General features: G+C 49.4%; 1 protein-coding gene across 1 annotated transcript in view; it reads right to left on the bottom strand.

Annotated features, from left to right (window-relative positions):
• The window catches only part of BLK (BLK proto-oncogene, Src family tyrosine kinase), a 46,224-nt gene that overhangs the window by 9,504 nt on the left and 17,410 nt on the right, over positions 1-19,310 (bottom strand). The window contains exons 2-6 of the mRNA XM_082656943.1: positions 9,355-9,463; positions 7,014-7,068; positions 5,450-5,543; positions 4,431-4,529; positions 3,301-3,404 (exon numbers count right to left, since the gene is read on the bottom strand). Of these exons, the coding sequence (XP_082513069.1) occupies positions 3,301-3,404; positions 4,431-4,529; positions 5,450-5,543; positions 7,014-7,068; positions 9,355-9,462 (460 nt within the window). The 5' untranslated portion in view covers position 9,463. The remainder of the gene's footprint in view (positions 1-3,300; positions 3,405-4,430; positions 4,530-5,449; positions 5,544-7,013; positions 7,069-9,354; positions 9,464-19,310) is intronic.

The following is a 19,310-nucleotide window of genomic DNA, read 5'->3' as shown; positions in this document are numbered from 1 at the left end:
GGCTGCAGAAGCTCGGATTTAGGGCCTCTCTTGTGCGGGCTCCTCCTAGGGACTGTCCCGAATATCTATTTACAATCTGGCATTCCTTCCTCTTAAAGGGGACTTCAATCCTTGCGGTTCACAAAATCTGGATCCCCTTGTCCTGTCTCCACGCTGCGTGTGGGCTGCGCTGGGCATAGGCAAGGCTGGGCTCCCAGAGACTGAGATTTCTTAACACTGTAAGGACCACCTGCCCTTGAACTGGGAAACTAGTCAGTCCTCACACAGATACCAATTAAACGAAGCTTGAGAAGCTAAGGGATGTCCTGGAGGCCTCTCGGGGCTAGAACTCGCTCCCTGGCTTCTGGGGGCAGTGTTCCTTCCCCATCTCCCATCCTCTGTCTGTGGCCTCCAGATGCTTTGGAGCTCGGTGGAGTGTGCGCATGTGTATGCAGGGACGTGTATATGTGCGTGGGGTCCTGAAGCCTCAGCTCCATCTGGCCAATCCCAGCCTGGACTAGCTGGGGAGGGGGGCAAGGACAGGAGGAGACACCCGCCACCCTTAGAGACCCCTTCCTCCTTCACACTGAGGCTGGGGACACCCTTTCCCTCCAGGGGGTCCCTTAGCAATAGGCAACAATTAAAACATCATTTCCGGGTGAAATGACGTGATGTCTGGGATTTGCTTCAAAGTAAGAGTGGTGGGTGGCGATATACACAAAACGAGATTAGCTGGGTTGATTATTGTTGAAGCTGGGTGTTGGGTACAGGGGCTCCATTATACTATTCGCTTTACTTCCATATGCATTTGAAATATTCTACAGCAAACAAAACACTTATGTCATCTCTAATGATTCCCATATTGTTTCTTGGACATAGGTGCCCTGCTATTCAGATGGAGTAGTGGCAATATCCTAATATGTATGTGTATATAATTTAATGCATCCATCGGCGCATATCCGGAAATTCTGCACAGAGCGCCCCAACGCACCATTGCATCCCTCCACCTCCCCCACCTCGTTCTGACCCTTTGAGGGGCAGTGAGCTGTGGGGGCTCCCCTGAGCCTCCAGTGGGTTGTAAGCAGCTCTCTTTGTCCAGCTTTTGCTGCTTTCGTGTTTCCACTCACTGCAGTTCTCAAGCCATGGATGGAGCTGAAGCGTAAGCCAGCGGGCGGGGGAGGGGGTGGTGCTCCCACCAGGAAAGCCCTGTCCTTTCTCTTTGCCCCAACACAGGGGGCCAGGCTCACAGCCCGGCCACCCTCTCTCCCCTTCACCTCTGATGTCGCTGCTGCCACCTCCTCTCCTGTAACAGGTCCCTCTGTGCAGTGTCCTGATAACAAAGGCTTTCTTCGCCCTGCTTGGGAAACTCCCCTCCATCCACCCAGGTTAGGCCAGTTGGACACGTTTTAGAGCTTGTGAAGATTTTTGGTGCCCCTCAGATGATCTGGGCCCTGACGCTTCTTCACTGTTGGTCTTGAATGAGTCACTTCTTCCCTCAGGGAGTCAGTTTTCTCATCTTTCAAATAGGGGTATTGGCCCAGTACCTCAAAGATGGAAGACTAGTGGCAAACGTGTACCAGGAAGCATATATAACAAGGTTCATAGCAGCACGGTCATAACAGCCCCAAACCGGAAACAACCCCAAGTCCACCAACGTTAGCGTGGAGAAATAGCAATAACTTATGGAATATTCATATACTAGATTCCGTATAGCAGTCAAAGTGAACTGTTGCTATCCTCAACAACACGAGTGAGTCTGTTATGGGCTGAATTGTGTCCCCCCCTCTCCCCACAAATTCCTGTGCTGAAGTCCTAACCCCCAGTACATCAGAATGTGACTATCTTTGGAAATAGGGTCTTTAAAGAGGTGATTACATTAAAATGAGGTCATTGGGGTGGGCCCTGACCCAATATGACTGGTGTCCTTATAAGAAGAGGGCATGAGGACACAGACGCACACAGAGGGACAACCATGTGAGGACACAGGGAGAAGACGGCCGTCTACAAGCCAGGGAGAGAGGCCTCAGGAGAAACCAACCCTGCTGACACCTTGATCTCAGATTTCTAGCCTCCAGAACTGTGGGAAAACACATTTCTGTTGTTTAAGTCCCCCAGTCCCTGGTACTTTGCTTCAGAAGGCCTGGCACACGAATACAGAATCTTACAGTGTTGAGTAAAAGGAACAGGACACACACAAAAACTAAAATACTATGATTCCATTTGTATAAAGGTGAGAAACAGACAAAACATGGGTGGTAAAACTATAAAGAAAGATAAGGAAGGATTTCCATCCAAGTCAGGACAGTGGTGGCTTCTCTGGCGGGCGGGGAGGTGAATCAGAAAGGGGCACCGGTGGGGCAGGGAGAGGGGCTCTGGGTGTCTGGAATGTTCTTGCTCTTGTGGTCACACAGGTGTTTACTTAGCATGACTCTATAATTATGCACTCATTTATAATTTATGCAATTTTTAGATGTGTTTGGTTTTTTTTTTTTTTTTTTTTTGCGGTACGCGGGCCTCTCACTGCTGTGGCCTCTCCCGTTGCGGAGCACAGGCTCCAGACGCGCAGGCTCAGTGGCCATGGCTCATGGGCCCAGCCGCTCCGCTGCATGTGGGATCCTCCCAGATCGGGGCACGAACCCGTGTCCCCTGCATCAGCAGGCGGACTCTCAAACACTGCGCCACCAGGGAAGCCCTTTAGATGTGTTTTATACTTTACAGCAGAAAGAACTTTGAGGAGGAAAGACAGAGAGAAAACTAAAGACAGAGAAAGAGAAAACCCAGTGGCCTGAGGGTGGTGGCAGAAACGTTCTGCTCGGTCAGTGGGTTTGAATCTGTGAGTCCACCAGATCTCAGTGATCACTGCCCCGTCCTTGTATATCACAAACTTATACCTCACAGGCTCTTGGAAGTGTCTTGAGTCACAGCCTCTAGCTGAGATTATCTCTAAGGATTCTTTCAGCTCCCAAATCCTTTGATTCCAGACGTGGCCCTGGGTCACACCCCCTCTTCTGCCCCCGCCAGCCTCAGCACCCCTGCTGACCGAGGCAGTGCGAGACCAGCCCGAGATGGGAGCCGCTCTCGTGCTGGGCACATTTCCAGCGGGGCCCTGGGAGAACTGTCCATGTGTACAGCCTCACGCTCAGTTACCGGATACCCATGGGCTGTCCTGGCTGGCCTGATGTGGGAGGGACCCCCGGGGTGGACGCCGCCAGGTTCTCCTGCCTAGCACCCCACACACTGGCCCCCTCCCAACTCCCAGAAGCAAGGCTGCAGGTGGGGCTCCCGGGCTGCACAGGGAGGGAAGCGGAGGCCCAGGCTTACCTTTGCTGGTTTCGCTCTCTCTAATTAGAAAGGAGCCGGCCTTATTGATTGGAGCCAGAAGCTGCCTCTCGGCATCTCTCCGGCAAATTGATCTAAAGAACCACCTGGAAAAGAAAAGCACGAAGGCAGACAGACCTCAGAGAGTGGCCACACTCCCGGGGATACTGTCACCCAAGTCCCTTCCCTCCAGAGATGAAATGTATTCCTGTTGCCAGCTTAACCCTGAGCTGAGCCCCTTACATTTTGATACATGAAACACCCCTCGGTCCCTTTCCCTGCTGTCAGCAATGGACTTGGTGTTTTCTTGAAATAAAAGGAGAGCAGTATTTGGTGCCCTTTGTTAATTTTGCTCTGGGAGAATGCACCTGACACCTTCCCTCACAGCCCACCCTCCTTGGGGTTGGGTCTCTAGTGCCCCTTGAGCACAAGCTGGTCAGGGTGGACGTGCCCGCCCCACACTGGTCCAGGGACAGGCACAGGGCCGGGCGTGCTGGGCAAGGAGCCCTCCTGGGGGCGAGCATCGCTGGACGGGAACACTAGACGAGGCGGCAGAGCCGTGCCAGCTCGTGAGTTTGACAGACTCTGAGCTCCTTCAGGGCAGGGGTCACGTCATAATGGGTTTTGCATCCTCCCCGGTCCTGGGCAGAGCTGGGGCTCTGGCTCTGTTTGCTCAGGGCACTAATGCTCGAGGCCCTGGCTGGTGCCGTGTGCAGGTGGGTTATGAGAATGCTGGGGCGGAGCTGTCCCCTAAGGCCCCCATCCTGTGAGTCCACCGAGGTGCAAGCCCTGAGTCCTGTCCTGGAGGCAGGGGAGGAGGGTGGCTGATCAAGGTGGTAGGACATGGGGTCGTCTCTACCAGGTTAGCCGGGAAATGGGCAGCTCCCATTTTACAGATGGGAAGGGTGAGATGGGCTCCCTGAGTGACACCCTCAGTGTCACACAGAGATTTCAACGTTGCTGGGACATTAGACAAGGCTTTCCCAGAGGCACCAAGTCCCCACCCCTCTCCTGCCCCTTCTGTGCCGGGTTCACACCCTGCTCTGCTATTTAGCTACTTTCTGGCTCTGCCCTGCACAGACTAGAAGCCCCCAGCACACGCCTCTGCTCTGAGGGGCCGTCTGTCCACCTACTTTTCCACTTCCAGGGTCTCTATTCGGGTCACAAAGTTGCTGGGCACGTAGCCTTCTCTTCCTGTGATGAGAGACTTGGCCAACCACCAGTCTCCAGCTCTAGGTGGGAAAGAAAAACAAAACAGGTGGCGGCTCCCACGAGGCTCTCTGGGCAGCTCACAGCCCACAGCATCTCACCCCTGGGAGGCAGAGGATTCGAGAGGCAGGTGGTCGGGCAGAGGGAGGGAACTGGGGCCAGGGGCTCAGTGATGCGGGGTGTCCAGGTCATTCCAACTCGCCAGCATCCGATGGGCCCGAGATGCTCCTGGCCCAGGGGAGGAAAGGGAACAACGCAGCCTCCGGGGGAGGTTTGTCTCCGTAGCCTGATCCACCCACGAGGGCCCCAGTCCTCTGGTGAGCCGCCTTCCTCTCGATTAATGGGACAAGTTTAGGGTTTGGGGAGTGAGGTTGGACTGGACGGGAAAGACAGAAACAAGGAGGGCTGCGGAGGAGAGGACCAACCGGAGCCCACAGATGGTCAAAAGGTCAGGGCCTTCACACTTTATCGCAGAACATCGAGAAATAAAGGAGTCCTCAGCCTCCACAGGACAAGCCCGACGTGCGACAGGGTGGCTTTAGAGCAGTTTCTGAGAAGAAACTCTGGATAAACTAAAGCTGAATTCACAGGTAGGGTCTCAGGCGAGATCTTGTCTGGCAAGGGAGACAAATCGGGACACAACAGACTCCAGTCCAGAGCGGTGACGGAGCAGCCAGGCAAGCGTTGTGGGCATCCGGAGGGCTTCATGGAGGAGGTGACGTTAAAGGTGGGTTTTGAAGGAAGAGTAGGGTTTTGACAGCAGAGCAGGAGGTAGTGAATACGAACCCCTACTGAGTGACTGGGCTGGGCTGGGCTGGGCTGGGGGGCAGGGCACTGGAGAAGATATTCTGGAGGCAGCTGTGCAGGGCGGTGGGTTGGGGGAAAGGTAGGTGGGTGGGGGGTGGGGTCCTGCAGTCACAGGGATGGTGTCCGGGACACTTACTCCTTCAGGATCTGCAGCTTCTCCCCCTTCAGCATCTGCAGGTCCCGGTCGTTCACGGCTTTGTAGTCATACAGGGCCACCACGAAGTGCTCCTCTAGGGTGAACAGGGAAGAGATGGTCACTGCTTGGGCTGCTAGAGCGATGGTAGGGGCTGGAAAAATCCTGAAGATCTAGGGAGATCAGCTGTGTGGACCTGAGGGACGCAGACCCACGTCTGGGAACCATCCCTTATCACTTCGGAGGCCATGACCCTCCCCTCTCTTCCCCTTCTCCCCCTGCCCTCGCTGCCTCTGTTCCAAGGGGAGTAGTGGTCTCGGAACACAGCAGCTGTAACTTTGACCTGTAACGGTACCCAGGGCCCTGTCACAGTGCTCTGGCTGGCAGTACCCAGACGAGCTGCTGGTCCCTGCAACGCAGCGGGCTCCGGAGCGTGGCCTATCGTCTTTCCAATGACCACGGCTTTTCTGCACAGCCCTGGGGAGCGAAGACCCCCCGCCCCGAAAAAGGTCACCTGGAGACCACTTAGCGTCCCCAGCTTTGTCACCAGAGTGTGGCTGTTCCCCTCCCCTCGGCGGGAAGGGGGGCTGGAATAGATGACAGAGGCCGCCTCCGGTTCTGAGAGTCAAGGTCTTGTGCCAGAGGCAGTTGGTTTTACTTCCTTCTCCTGGACTTCCTTCCTGGAGATGCGAAGCCCCCGGCAGGAAGTAAGGATCTCCCCTGATGGTAATTAACCGTGATCCTCAGCACGGGTAAGAAACACCAGGCACCAGGTGAGGCCACTAACTGGGCTGCAGCTCTTGACTGACAGACTCTGAGCTCCTTCGTGGAGGGGCCCCATCGTAATGAGTTTTGCGCCCTCCGCGGTCCTGGGGCAGAGCCGGGCTCTGGGTTGTTTGTTCAGTGCAGTCGTGCGAGTGCTCTAATGCCTGAGGCCTCCCGGTGCTGGATGCAGGTGGGTTATGAAGATGCTGGGGCAGAGCTCTCCCGGAAGCCCCATCCTGTGAGCCCCCTGCCCCGGCCTGAACCCCCGAGGTCATTCATTATGTCACCTCCAGAGTCCGGCCCATCAGAGTGGAAGTGGAGACCAGGGGTGGTTAGAAGGCCGGCAGGGGGCCTTTGAAAGTGAACTGGGAAACTAGATATGGGAAACTCCATATGGAACAGAGCAAGGGCTGGGACGCAGAGCCATCGGCCTTCGCCCTTGGAGGTTGAGAGCTAGAATTTTTGAAAGCCTGGGTTTGACGATGCTGTTTGTATTTGCTGTAACTCTTTTGGTGCTCGTTCGTAGTTTGTAAAGTGTTTAAAAAAAAAAAAAAAAAGCCCACCCAGGCTCAGGTACACTAAATGAGCTGGGGCTTGGCTCCTGGAGGGACACCCCCCAAGGGCAGGTGAAGCCTAGGGCACCTCACTCAGCCTCCCCCCAGGCCTCCTCCTCTCCGACCCTCGAGGGCCCATCTTCCCCAGGAAGCCACTCCCACCTCGGCCCCTGTTCCAACTGCACGAAGCCGGGGGCCCAGAGGACGTGGCCAGGGGAGCCTCAGCTGCCGAAGCAGCCCCTTCTTACCTTGGTCCGGGTGCCTGGTGTCAGGAGGGGGCGGAGCCAGGTGGTTAAACACGACCTAGAGCGGAAATGCACCGTGCTCTGTGTTAGGTCACACCCCGAGGCCTGGGCAGGGCAGGAGGGGTGAGACTGCTGCGTGCCAGCTGGAGGGTCTGGGGGAGCCTCTCTGCTGGCCCAGGAGGCTGCACAGGTAAATTCTACACGTGCTGCCTCAAGCCCCAGGTGCCAGTGCCACGTCCCACAAGCCGGGACCGCCTGCCCAACCACACACGTGGCTGGAGGAGGGGTACATGGGGATGCCCCAACTTCGTAAGAGGCAGCTGTGGAACTGTGGGAGGAAGCCGTATCACCCAGGTTAAAGTCCTGGTTCTTCTTTAAAAGAGAAATTGCAAAAGAGTATTTGCTCTCAAGGGAAATTATTTTAAAAGCATATTTCCCTCAAACTCAACAGATGTATTCCCAGGTATGTACCCTGTAGAGAAACCTTTGCACCGGAAGGCTCCCAGAAAAAAAATTAAAAAAATAAACATCGTTGAAGTGTGGAAATCACCCTTTGACCAAAAAGACGAATAGACAAACTGGAGCGAGTCATGCAACGAAACCCGGGGCAAGTTCGTGGCTACAGCCCCAGGCATCCCCGTGGATAAAACCCACAAACGTAACAGAGATCCAAAACCCATGTCTCGGACGAATACGTGCTGTCTGATTCAAATGATTTAAAGTTCACAACGGGTAAAATCAAACTGAAGAGTGTTTAGAAACACATACATATGTGATCACACCGAAAAAGCGAAGCTAAGGAATGATACACACTCTCAGGAGAGTGGGGCCCGGGGTGACGAGGATAGACTGGGGGCAGCAGACAGTCTCAACCGGTCACCTTCTACTTCTGAAGATGACGGAGCTGTGCTGGCTCTTCATTCTGTTCTTTGTTCAAGACATATGCGTTACAAATTTTTTTTTTTTTTGGCCACGCAGCATGTGGGATTCCCCCACCAGGGATCGAACCCGTGCCCCCTGCATTGGGAGCATGGAGTCTTAACCACTGGGGCCGCCAGGGAAGTCTCCAAATATTCTTTTTGTATTCCATATTTATTGAAAACAATTTTGAAGTAGGATTTTGCAAAATGGCATGTATAGCGTGGTTCCATTGACAATATAAACATGTAATATAAATAACCCACAGAAAAGGGGTCTGGAGGCAGGAGCTCTGAAGTGCTAACTCCAGGTATCATTGGGCAGTGGAATAATGAGTATTTACGATTTTTTCCATAATTAATAGATATGATGTGACTTTTAAAAAAGTTTAAAACCTTCCAGGCTCTACTACTTATTAGCATATAACGAACACAGTCGAAGTCGGCGTTTTCCCAGTCGATCATTCATTCATTCAACAAACATTTCATTGCTGCCTGCCAAGCCCTGCACTAAATTGGGACACGGATAGATAAGATTCCTCTAAGAAACAGGATTGGCAATTCCCCCTCCCCTCCCCCATCAGGTCACTGTCAGAATAAAGCAATGGCCAGTCGAATGTGCTGGTGAGGGTTGGGGGACCCAGGCATGACTCCCAACTGATCCAAACCAAAAGGGGGTAGGTGGCCGGGCGGGGGAGACACAAACATCATCATCTAAAAGTGCCTCTTTGGGAATGCTACCGTCAAAGGGTGCCAACCGTTTTGTGAACAGACCAGAACTGCATGACAGGCTCCATGAGAACTTGAGGGCCTGCTGCGGAGGAGAGGGCCCCTCCAGTCCTAGGCTGCCTTATCCCAGGACGGCAAGCTGCTTGGAATACCAGCAGCAGTGCCACGAAAGGGACAATGACCATCAGGAGCTTCTGGGCAGGGGGTGGGGGCAGCAGATGTTGCTAAATGCCCCAGACCCCCCCTCGCCCCACCCTTTGTTCAAGTTGACATTTTTGATTTCCTTTCCTCTTCAAGGCTGCCCGTGTGCATTCAAAACTGGCTAAGGATTACCGGGAGCCCCCTAGGCCCGGCCCTGTGCCTTGCACACCTGCATGTGGTCACGTCCCCATCAGAAAGGCATTCTTACTGTACCCATTTTACAGATGCGGACACTGAGGCACAGAGGAGTTAAGTAACCTCCCTGGAAGCACACCGCCCGTAGATTTAAGCTCGGCAATCCGGCTGCTAAGCTTGGTACTATGCCACCACTGCGACGTGGGCCGTGGTGGCAGTGGGAGGGGTCTACTTGTTGGTGCCCCGCGTTGTCTAGAGATGGCGCTGGTGCTGGCTGGAGACGAGCAGCAGCCCCCGAGCCGCGCGGGGGAGCTCCGTGCGCCCCTCTCCCACCCCTCCAGCTGCGCACAGCAGTCACTCACCAGGGGCGGCAGTAGTGGGGCCTCTTTGCCCTGGGTGCTGGCCTTCACGGGGCTCCATCTGCCCTTCCCCTTCTCCTTGACCTGCCTTTTGCTGCTCACCACTCCCATCCTGTTGGAGAGCACACAGCAGATTGGCCACGTGAGTAGGTTTTCAGAGCCTCTGTGCACAAGAGCGTCCCCAAACCCCTTCTGGTTGCCGATTAGAAAGGTGGGGAAGCAGGGGGGCAGAGAAGGTCAAAGTCAGAACATGGGGTCAGGAGGGGATTGGGTGGGCTAAGCTTGCCTCCATCTCTTTTCCCAGAGCAGGAAGAAGTGGCCCAGAGAGGAGAGACTCCTGGGTTTAGGACACAGAGATGGTCTGGCCTGAGGAAACTGCCAGAAACCGCCAGGGTGGATCCCAGGCCCCTGGGGGTAGGAGCCTTGCCGTCTAGAAAGAGGCTGACCAATGTGTCTGGTGGTCTGGGTTTCAGTCTTCACTTGGGAAAGTCACATTCCCTCTCCTGGCCCACGTTAGAACATTCTGAGGTTCTTTCCAGCTCAGATTTTCAGGTGACATGCTGTAATTTAGGTCACAAAGATAGTACAGGCATCTAATGCCAACTTTTCAACAATATCGGGGAATCTTCTTGACAGGTGAGTGAAATACGATCAAGATTTTTCTTGGGTAAAGAATCTTCAAACGACAGATGTGGGAAAGACCCCGGGGACCACAGCCAAGAGCATCGCCACTTCACCACCACCCGCATTCCAGGGCCGGCTGTTCAAGGAGAGCTTACTCTTGACCAAGAACTTCACCTATCTTGTATCATCCTTTCAAGTCTCTAAAATAAGTGCAAGTAGGAGGTCTGAGATGTTAAGCAGCTGGTTCCCGGTCAAAGAGTTAAGCAATGCAGAGCCAACCGTGGAGCCCTGGCGGACACTAGACCACCACACTTACCCACATTTTGGATAACAGATTATGGGGTTGTACTAGGAAGCGCTGCTGACTTTTATCAGGGGACTATTTAATATCTATTTATATGATAATTTTCTTCTTTAATCTGTTGATGTAATGAGTTATGTTGATCAATTTTCTGCTACTGAAACATCCTTGCATTCTGGAATAAAAGCTATTTGGGGGCTTCCCTGGTGGCGCAGTGGCTGAGAGTCCGCCTGCCGATGCAGGGGACATGGGTTCGTGCCCCGGTCCGGGAAGATCCCACATGCCGCGGAGCGGCTGGGCGCGTGAGCCATGGCCGCTGAGCCTGCGCGTCCGGAGCCTGTGCTCCGCAACGGGAGAGGCCACGACAGGGAGAGGCCCGTGTACCGCGAAAAAACAAAAACAAACAAACAAAAAGCTATTTGGTTACAGTGCCTTAGTCTTTTGGATACACGGATGGGTCCTATTTGCTAATATTTTATTTTGAATGAAAATCTATATTCCTGAGCATGATTGGTCTATAAGGAATTAACCTTAAGATGATTCTGGCTTCATAACATACCGGGGATCTCTTCGTCTTTGTTCCTATGATCTTGAATCGTTTAATAACATTGGGGTTATCTGTTCTTTAAAGACCACATGGAACTCAGCTGGTAAGTCATCTGTTCCTGGGACCCTTTTCATAGTAGATCTCTAAATAAATTTCCAGTTTCTTCCACAGGAATTTGTTGCCACTTTTCCTCCTTCTTGCACCACTTTGATAATTTATATGATTTATAGGACATCTTTGATTTCCTCTCCATTTCCAATTTACCATGAAGTTTTAAATCGTATTGTTTTGTAATTATTTTCATCTCTTCTCTTTCTTGATTATGACTTATTTGTTGTTCTCAATATAAATTAAATGTACTTTCAATAATTACAATTTTTAATTGGATAACATTATCTGAAGGTTTCTATGACCAAATAAAGTCCTACCCTAGCTTTAAAATTATGAAAAAGGAGAGTAAAATCAAACCTGCCTGAAAGTGGAATGGGAATAGACATATCATCAGTGACGCATAATAATTAGAATGCAAACAGATTCCAGTACGTATGGAAACTGCATATATGAAAACAGTGGCATTTTAATTCAGTGGAGAACTGAGGGTTTATTTTAATAAAAGGTATTGGGGAAATAGCTATCTACCTAGAACAAAATACAATTGGATGCCAATCTCACACCATATTAAAAAAATAAATTCCAGGTGTATTGAAAAAATATATTAAAAATTAAACAATTTTAATTGGAAGAAAATTTAGGAGACCATACATATGACGCAGAGCTTGGAGATAACAATTGACAAAGATGGAATAGCTGGAAGCTGAGAGAGGACAAAAAGACATGTTCATAACAAAAGGACAGATTCATAAATGTTAAAGGTACTACACAGTAAAAGAAACCATCATGAAGATAAGCAATAGATTGGGGAAAAGATTTGCAAAGCATATGGCAAACAAATGTCCACTTATACGCAGAGGTCATGAAATTTGGCCAGAAGTATGGGTTTAGCATATAATCTACTCGATAGAAAAATGAGTAAAAATTATAAATAGACAATCCATCCAAAACAAATCCAAATCACTGAATAGGCATGTGAAAAATGTTGAAATTACTTACCAATTGGAAAATGCAAATCAAAATAACAAGAACGTTGCATCAATAAGATGGGGAAATATATAAGAGGAATGGTAGAGGGAAGAGATATGGAAACATGTATATGTATAACTGATTCACTTTGCTATAAAGCAGAAACTAACACACCATTGTAAAGCAATTATACCCCAATAAAGATGTTAAAAAAAGAAAAAAAAAGAGGAATGGTAATACCAATTGTTGATGGTAAAGAAAAGGAAAATTGTGTTTTCTTACATTTCTGGTACAAAAGTATTTATTATTGTTATTTCATCTGTTCTTTCCCACTCCATTTCTAAGATGAAACCTCTGTGACGTCTGGGATCTTTGCATTATACATTGTTAATCCAAATTGCTAAAACAGTGCCTGGCACAGAGTAAGTGCTTAATAAATATTGAACAAATATGAAATATTGCCAAACTTGTAGAAAGCAATCTCTCAAGTTCTATTAAAATGAAAAACTACACATACCTTTCGATTTACAATCCCACTTCCAAGAATCTCACTGTGTACTAAGACATCCTTATATAGGAATATATGAGATACAAACACGTTTATTGCCGCAATAGTTGTAGCAACAAAAAACAAAACAAAAGAAACTTTGTAACTGCTCACCAACTGGGGAATTGTTGAGTAAATCTGCACTTTAAAAGTCTCTAAAATATTATGCATCTATCAAAAAGAACATGTTAGATCTTTACCAGCGAGGCTAAGAGGAATTGCTACAACATATAGTTAGGTGAGAAAAGCAGGATGTGAAAAGTGAGGCTGTCCCATATTCGGAGAAACCAAAGAATGGGACAAGAAACCCCTATGTAGGCACATGCACGTGTTTTTATATTACATGGAAATAGGTTTGGGAGGATAAACACGAAGGTGTTTACTTTGGTGATTGGTGGAGGAGGTAGAGACAGAGGGGAGGCAGAGACAGAAAGGGAGGAAGCACGCCCACACCCAACAGAAAAAACAGCAAATTTTAAAAAGTGCGTGTGTGGGTGTTAATGCAAAGCAGGACTCCAAAAAGACATTTCCTAAAGTGTTAATATTGTTTATCTCAAGTAATGAGACCTCGTGTGACTTTCATCTTCTTTCTTATGATTTTATATATTCCTTGAATCCTTTAACAGGAAACATAATCTTATTGGTACAAGCAGAAAATGAAAAGAGATGTGAATGACTTGCCAGGGACCAGAGGGGGCGTAAGGCCTGGACCCGGGTCAGCCCCAGCTCTGGAGAACGGCTGCCTGGGCCTCAGGCCTTTCCTCCCTCTCCCACCCAGCCTCCTGGCGCAATGAAGCGTCAACCATACTGCCACCAATTTTAAACTTCCTGGGCAGACCTTTATGTCCACTTAAATAGCAGAACTGAACATCTACATAACTTGACAGGAAGTAAAATTCCTCAGATTAAATCACCACTACTTACACTTCCTCGTCCTTTGACTCCTTAGCAGTGTGTATGCAGATGCTTTTCCATGGGTTTTATAAACACATCGGTTCTCTAGGGTCCATCCACCCCAGAGGCTCTGACTGGAGCCTGAGTTACGCAGGAAGCCATGTGACAAGCAGAGCTGTGTCCGCGTGCTCGGGCTGCCACCCCGCTGTGATATTTTAGCAGTTTCAGGCTGGGTGGAGCCAGGAAACAAACGCAGCGTCCACGCAGAAGCCCAAGGCAACACGTGCGGCTCCCTGGGTGTTCGGGGGGCTTTGCTGCACTTAGAGGGCACTGGCCTCCTCCCAGCGGGGAAGGATGGATGGGAGAAGGATGTGAGGTGTGTGTGTGTGTATGTGTGAGAGAGTGCACACACGTGCACCTGCGTGTGTCTGTGAGTGCATGACAGAGCAAGCATGTAAATGCACCCGTGTGTCTGTGTGTGTGTGTGTGTGTGTGTGTGTGTGTGTGTGTGTGTGTGTGTGTGTAGTGCAGGGGGTAGGGGTTAGAAAGAGGAGGGGATGTTGGGGGAGGCGACCTCTGCTTGTTTATTTGAAATGAATTAGACGTCGCTGCCCACCTTAACCAGAGCAGGGAGATCAATGTAGGCCCCCGGGGAGACGCTTAAAACCTGAAACAGGGGCTTCCCTGGTGGCGCAGTGGTTGAGAGTCCGCCTGCCGATGCAGGGGACATGCGTTCTGCCCCGGTCCGGGAAGATCCCACATGCCGCGGAACGGCTGCGCCCGTGAGCCATGGCCGCTGAGCCTGCGCGTCCGGAGCCTGTGCTTCGCAACGGGAGAGGCCACAACAGTGAGAGACCCGCGTACCGCAAAAACAAACAAACAAAACCTGAAACACAGCCTCAGCCTGGCAGGGGATGTGGCAGAGGCAGTAACTAAAAATAGAGAAACTGGAAACCCTTTATTTACAGTGGCCAGCATTTCACAGGATGAAAGCACTTGACATATATGATTCATTCAATATTCATGTAGCATCCATAGGGTGGTTACAATTACAGTAAGTCCCCTACACACGAACGAGTTCCTTTCCGACAGAGCTGTCATAAGTCCAAAACAGCCTAGGTACCCAGCTAACACAGTCGGCTATATAGCACTGTACTGTAATAGGTATATAATGCTTTTCACACAAATAATACATAAAAAACAAGCACAAAAAATAAACATTTTAAATCTTACAGTACAGTACCTTGAAAAGTACAGTAGTACAGTACAACAGCTGGCATACAGAGGCACGTTCGCGTCTTTGAAAGTTCTCAGCTGGACGGCTCGTATGTAGGGGACTTACTCTATTCTCATTTCACAGCTGAGGATGGAGTGGCAAGGTGGCTTGTTAAGGTCACACTGAAGGTGACAGAGCCAGGTGCTGGAGGGGGTTCTCAGCCCCCATGCTGCCCCCGACCTCCCTGCCCAAATCAGGGACATGGGTGCCCTGCCTGGGGCTCCATCCCCTGGGCCCACAGCTCAGGCTCAGACACACAGTCCTCTCCGCTGTGGAGGCTTCACCTGCCTTCAAAGCCCTCCTGCCGGGAGGAAAACCCTCTAGGGAGCTGCTGGACGGGGGAGGTCTGGAATTCCAGGCAGAGAGCTTTGTACAGCCATCTCCCTCCTCCCTGGCTCTGGGGGGAGTGGGTGGTCCAAGCAAGCTGGGCTCAAAAGCAAGCCACGAATTGACTGTGTGAACCTGGGCAAATCACCTCATCACCTAGGCTCAGTCTCCTGACCTATAAAATTGGGAAGTATGAAACTACTCGTTTTCATACATAAAGACTTCCTGAGAAAACATACTCAAAGGTGAATGCCTAAAAAAGCCAAACAATGGACTTTCCTGTTTGGGGCTGAAGGGGCAGTTCTGTTTCTGTGGAAATTAAACCAGGTTTCGGTGCACTTTTCTGCTTGCCATGCCCTATGGGTGCGATTCCTCCATCCCGATCCTGGCTTTATGGAATGCCATATCTTTAGCATGTTTTTAAACAAAAACTAATAACGTGTCAATTATGTCTTGCCTATTTGGCAAATCTTTGTCTATTTTTAGCCTTTCACAGATGTCTTTTAATTATGCACTTACCCATGATTACAAGCGTATTTCCAATGACTACTTGTGTAAAATTAGGGGGCAGATGCACCAAAACATTAAAACACTTGTGCAAACTCTATTACCCAGATGAAAATGGTTGTCCTGCCAAGACGGAGCTGTTGGCAGGCGGGTGGCAGTCCATTCACCAGCTGACGTGCTCAAGTCCGAATTCAACACATGGAAAATGTTTGGGGATGTTGATCCATAATGCACAACTACATAGGTTTTATAGAGTTCAAGGACCAACAGCCCGTACGTAAATCACGTGGTTGTCATGTGGACCAAACAAGATGAGGGTCAGAAAGGAACGAGAGCAGAGAGGGTGCTAAATAAATTCTAACTAGAGGATGAACTGGGTGACAGAGCAGAGCTTCATGGTGCCCTAAGCTACCACTGGGGTCCTTCGGGATTTCCTAACCTTTCCTTTGGGGGTGAGAGCCTGGGTGGTGGTGGAGACGGTAAGTGGGGGACAGAGGCCACCGAGGATGGCGGGCTGTCGTGTGGCCCCGGGAAGTGTTGATGGCTCTGAGTCCCTCCACCTGAACTGGCTGCTCCAGAAGCAGGTTATTTGAGAGGCAGGAGGATGATGTGGTAGAAAAAATCTTCTGCATAAAATCAATCCTGGAATGCACATGGTTGCATGACAGAAAAATCAGTTTGACTCTGGTTTACTTTTTTTAATTTAATTTTTTAAATTGAGGTATAGTTCATTTACAATGTTGCGACTCTGGTCTATTCTTTTAAATAGCAGGTACTGTCATATGTTAAGCGGTCCCCCTGTGCCAGATACTGAGCCAGATGCCCCATGAACACTGTCTTGTTTGAGAGAGACCATGGGGCACCGTTGACAAGAATGCTGAGTTCTGAATCCTGGTTTCGCTACTTTTGACCTGTGTGTCCTTGGGTAAGTTGCTTAACATTTCCGTCTCTTAGTCTCCAGATGGTAACAGTTCCTGCTCCCAGAGCGTGGTAAGGATTAGATTAGTTATTACATGCTACTGGAACATCTTAAAACAGTGCCTGGCCCATAGTGTTTAATAAATATTTTACTATTATTCCACATATACAAATAATCAACAATAATATTTCCTTTAGTAACTGTGGGACAGGCAGTGCTACCTTCTTTCTACAGATGAGATGGACTTGAGACTTGAAGCCACGTCAAGCTAGTGAGCTGCGGAGCCAGCCTTACACCCACCTCTGACTGGTTCCTAAGTCTGGGATCTGGAAACACTGCCATGTTATTAGCCGAAAGCTCTACCCTCTGACTTAACCTGCCAGACATGGGTGGGTAGCTTCAAGTTGGAACAGGTAAGCCTGTGTGCAGACCCAGGGCCCATCCTGGGTGTTGGACATCGTGGTGAGACGCCAGCCTCTCATTGGCGAGTTCCTTCTGCCCTCGTGGAACATTTGTCTACTTCCAAGCATTCCAAGGCCTGCCCCCCACGAATCCACTAGTGCAATGCCCATTTCCTAGAGAGTACAGTGATGGGCCTATGACTCTAAACTAAAGAAGAGGCCAAAGAACTTGAATTGAAACTTATTTTTCGAGTCTCAAGTTCAGGATAACTAACTTGAATGACGCTACATCACCTTTGCCCATATCGCTCCCCCCACATGTGATCATGAAACAGCTGCAGTGTTGGCTCTTAGAAACTATATTCTTGTGTTCATTCAGTCACTGTCAACCGTGTACTGTGTCAGACACAGAGAAGACATAGAGATGAAACAAGGAAGGCGTCCGTTCTCGGGGGACGATAAGAGGTGAGACATACACTTAAGTCACAACAATCAGGGTAGGCAGGTGACATACAGAAGAGAGGTCTTGTGAGCTCAGCAAGAAGAAATCACTTCCACCTGGAAGAAAACACTAGGTAGTCCTTAACGGATGGCTCAGATATCACTTTTTTAGATTAAAACTATTTTTAATGAAAACTTTCTAAATATAAAAATAAAGAGTATAATGAACACCTCCATACTCATCCCCCTAGATTCACCAATTATCTTTAGAAATTGTTTTCTTGATTGAAGTACTTTAGGTGTTTTAAGACAAATCATTTTATAAATAAAGGATTGAAACTTTGAAATGAAATGAAACTCATGGCTTGAAACATGCCGTGTCACCTCCACATACTCTGCACGTGTCTTTAAAACATGGAGACATTTTCTCACAATGTCATTATCACACCTAACAAAATGAGCAATAATTCTGCGGTTTTATGTAACATCCAATCCGTAATCAATTTCCCCAGTTGTCTCAAAAATGCCTTCTTGCTGTTGGTTTGTCCTATCCAGGATTCAAACAAGCTTCACACATTCTATGGGATGGTTGAGTCTCTCTCAAGTCATCTTTACTGGAACTGCCCCCCAGCCCCTGCTTAGGTTTGTTTCATGCCACTGAGTTATCGGATCCAGAGTGGTCGTCCTGTGGAATGTTCTGCGTGCTGGAGTTTGCATCCTCGTGGTGGCTCACAACCTGCTGCTCTATCTACCTCTTCCTCATACATAGAACTAACTCTGCGGGGTCCACTACATTCAGGTTCATCTTTTCCTGGTAGGGATGCCTTATGGGGGTGACGTGAGCTCTGTGTCACAACCTATCTGGAGGCCCAACTGTCCAGCGGCACCGCTTCAGTGATGCTAAGATAGATCTGGGTTCAGGTGATGCTGGTTTGATCCTTCCATCGATCATCTCCTCATCAACATTTCAACTAATGGTTCCATGAGGGGTCAATGTGCTAATTCCAGCATTCCTTCCACGCTTGTTAGTTGGGAGTTGAGAGAGTAAAGGATGAGAGTGAGAGAACACCAGAAAAAAATGCCCTGCATAATTCCACCAGGGCTGGGTAGTATCTGCATATACAGAAATGGTGCTTTCCCAAAGACATCGACGCAAGAACCTTGTTCAGCGTTTTCCACTGGCTGGATGCTAATGTTAGAATTAGTCAAGAAACCACAGTTGACACCTTGTGCGATATTTTCAATACTAGTAGAATATTTGCCCAGTGCTAGCACAGGACCCACTGTAGAGTTGTAACTCCTGCCTGAGTATGTCAGGGCCACTGGGCGAGCTAGCAGTGGACTTGGACTTGTGTATGCCCTTGGTCAAAGCGGTCGCCAACTTAGGCCCAGTGAAGAGGAGACACACATATGGCTATTTCAATTTTGTAAACTGAAAATATTTCTGCAGTGGAAATTCACTCCCCGCAATGGTAAATTGATCAAAATGATTTTCAGGTGGTAAAATGTTTGAGGGTGCTGAGCAAAACTTCAGGAAGGAAGACAGCCTTCTTGTGACAATGTGTTAAGTAAAATATAGACACATGCTTCCTGTGTCACCTACATTTGATTCTGCTGACATAGGCAAGCTTGAAATTTGTTAGGCAATTAGGCAGAAAATGGTACCATGATGATATTTAAATTCTTGTGATAATTACTAGCTTGTGAATAAAATTCTTTTATCGGGAGACAGCATGTACATTTATACTAAAAAAAAAACCCCAACAACCACGGGCTTCCCTGATGGCGCAGTGGTTAAGAATCCGCCTGCCAATGCAGAGGACACAGGTTCGAGTCCTGGTCAGGGAAGATCCCACATGCCGTGGAGCAACTAAGCCCGTGCGTCACAACTACTGAGCCCGCGCACCGCAATTACTGAAGCCCGCACGCCTAGAGCCCGTGTGCTGCAACAAGAGAAGCCACCGCCATGAGAAGCCAGCGCACCGTAACAAAGACTAGCCCCTGCTCACCACAGCTAGAGAAAGCCCGTGCTCAGCAACAAAGACCCAATGCAGCCAAAAATAAATAAAAAGAAAATAAATGAAAAAAAATAAGC

Source organism: Grampus griseus (genome assembly GCF_964374135.1).
Source record: "Grampus griseus genome assembly, chromosome: 6".
Taxonomy (NCBI): Eukaryota; Metazoa; Chordata; class Mammalia; order Artiodactyla; family Delphinidae; genus Grampus; species Grampus griseus.
Note: the sequence above shows the minus strand (reverse complement) of the source record. Positions and strands in the feature narration are given on the sequence as shown.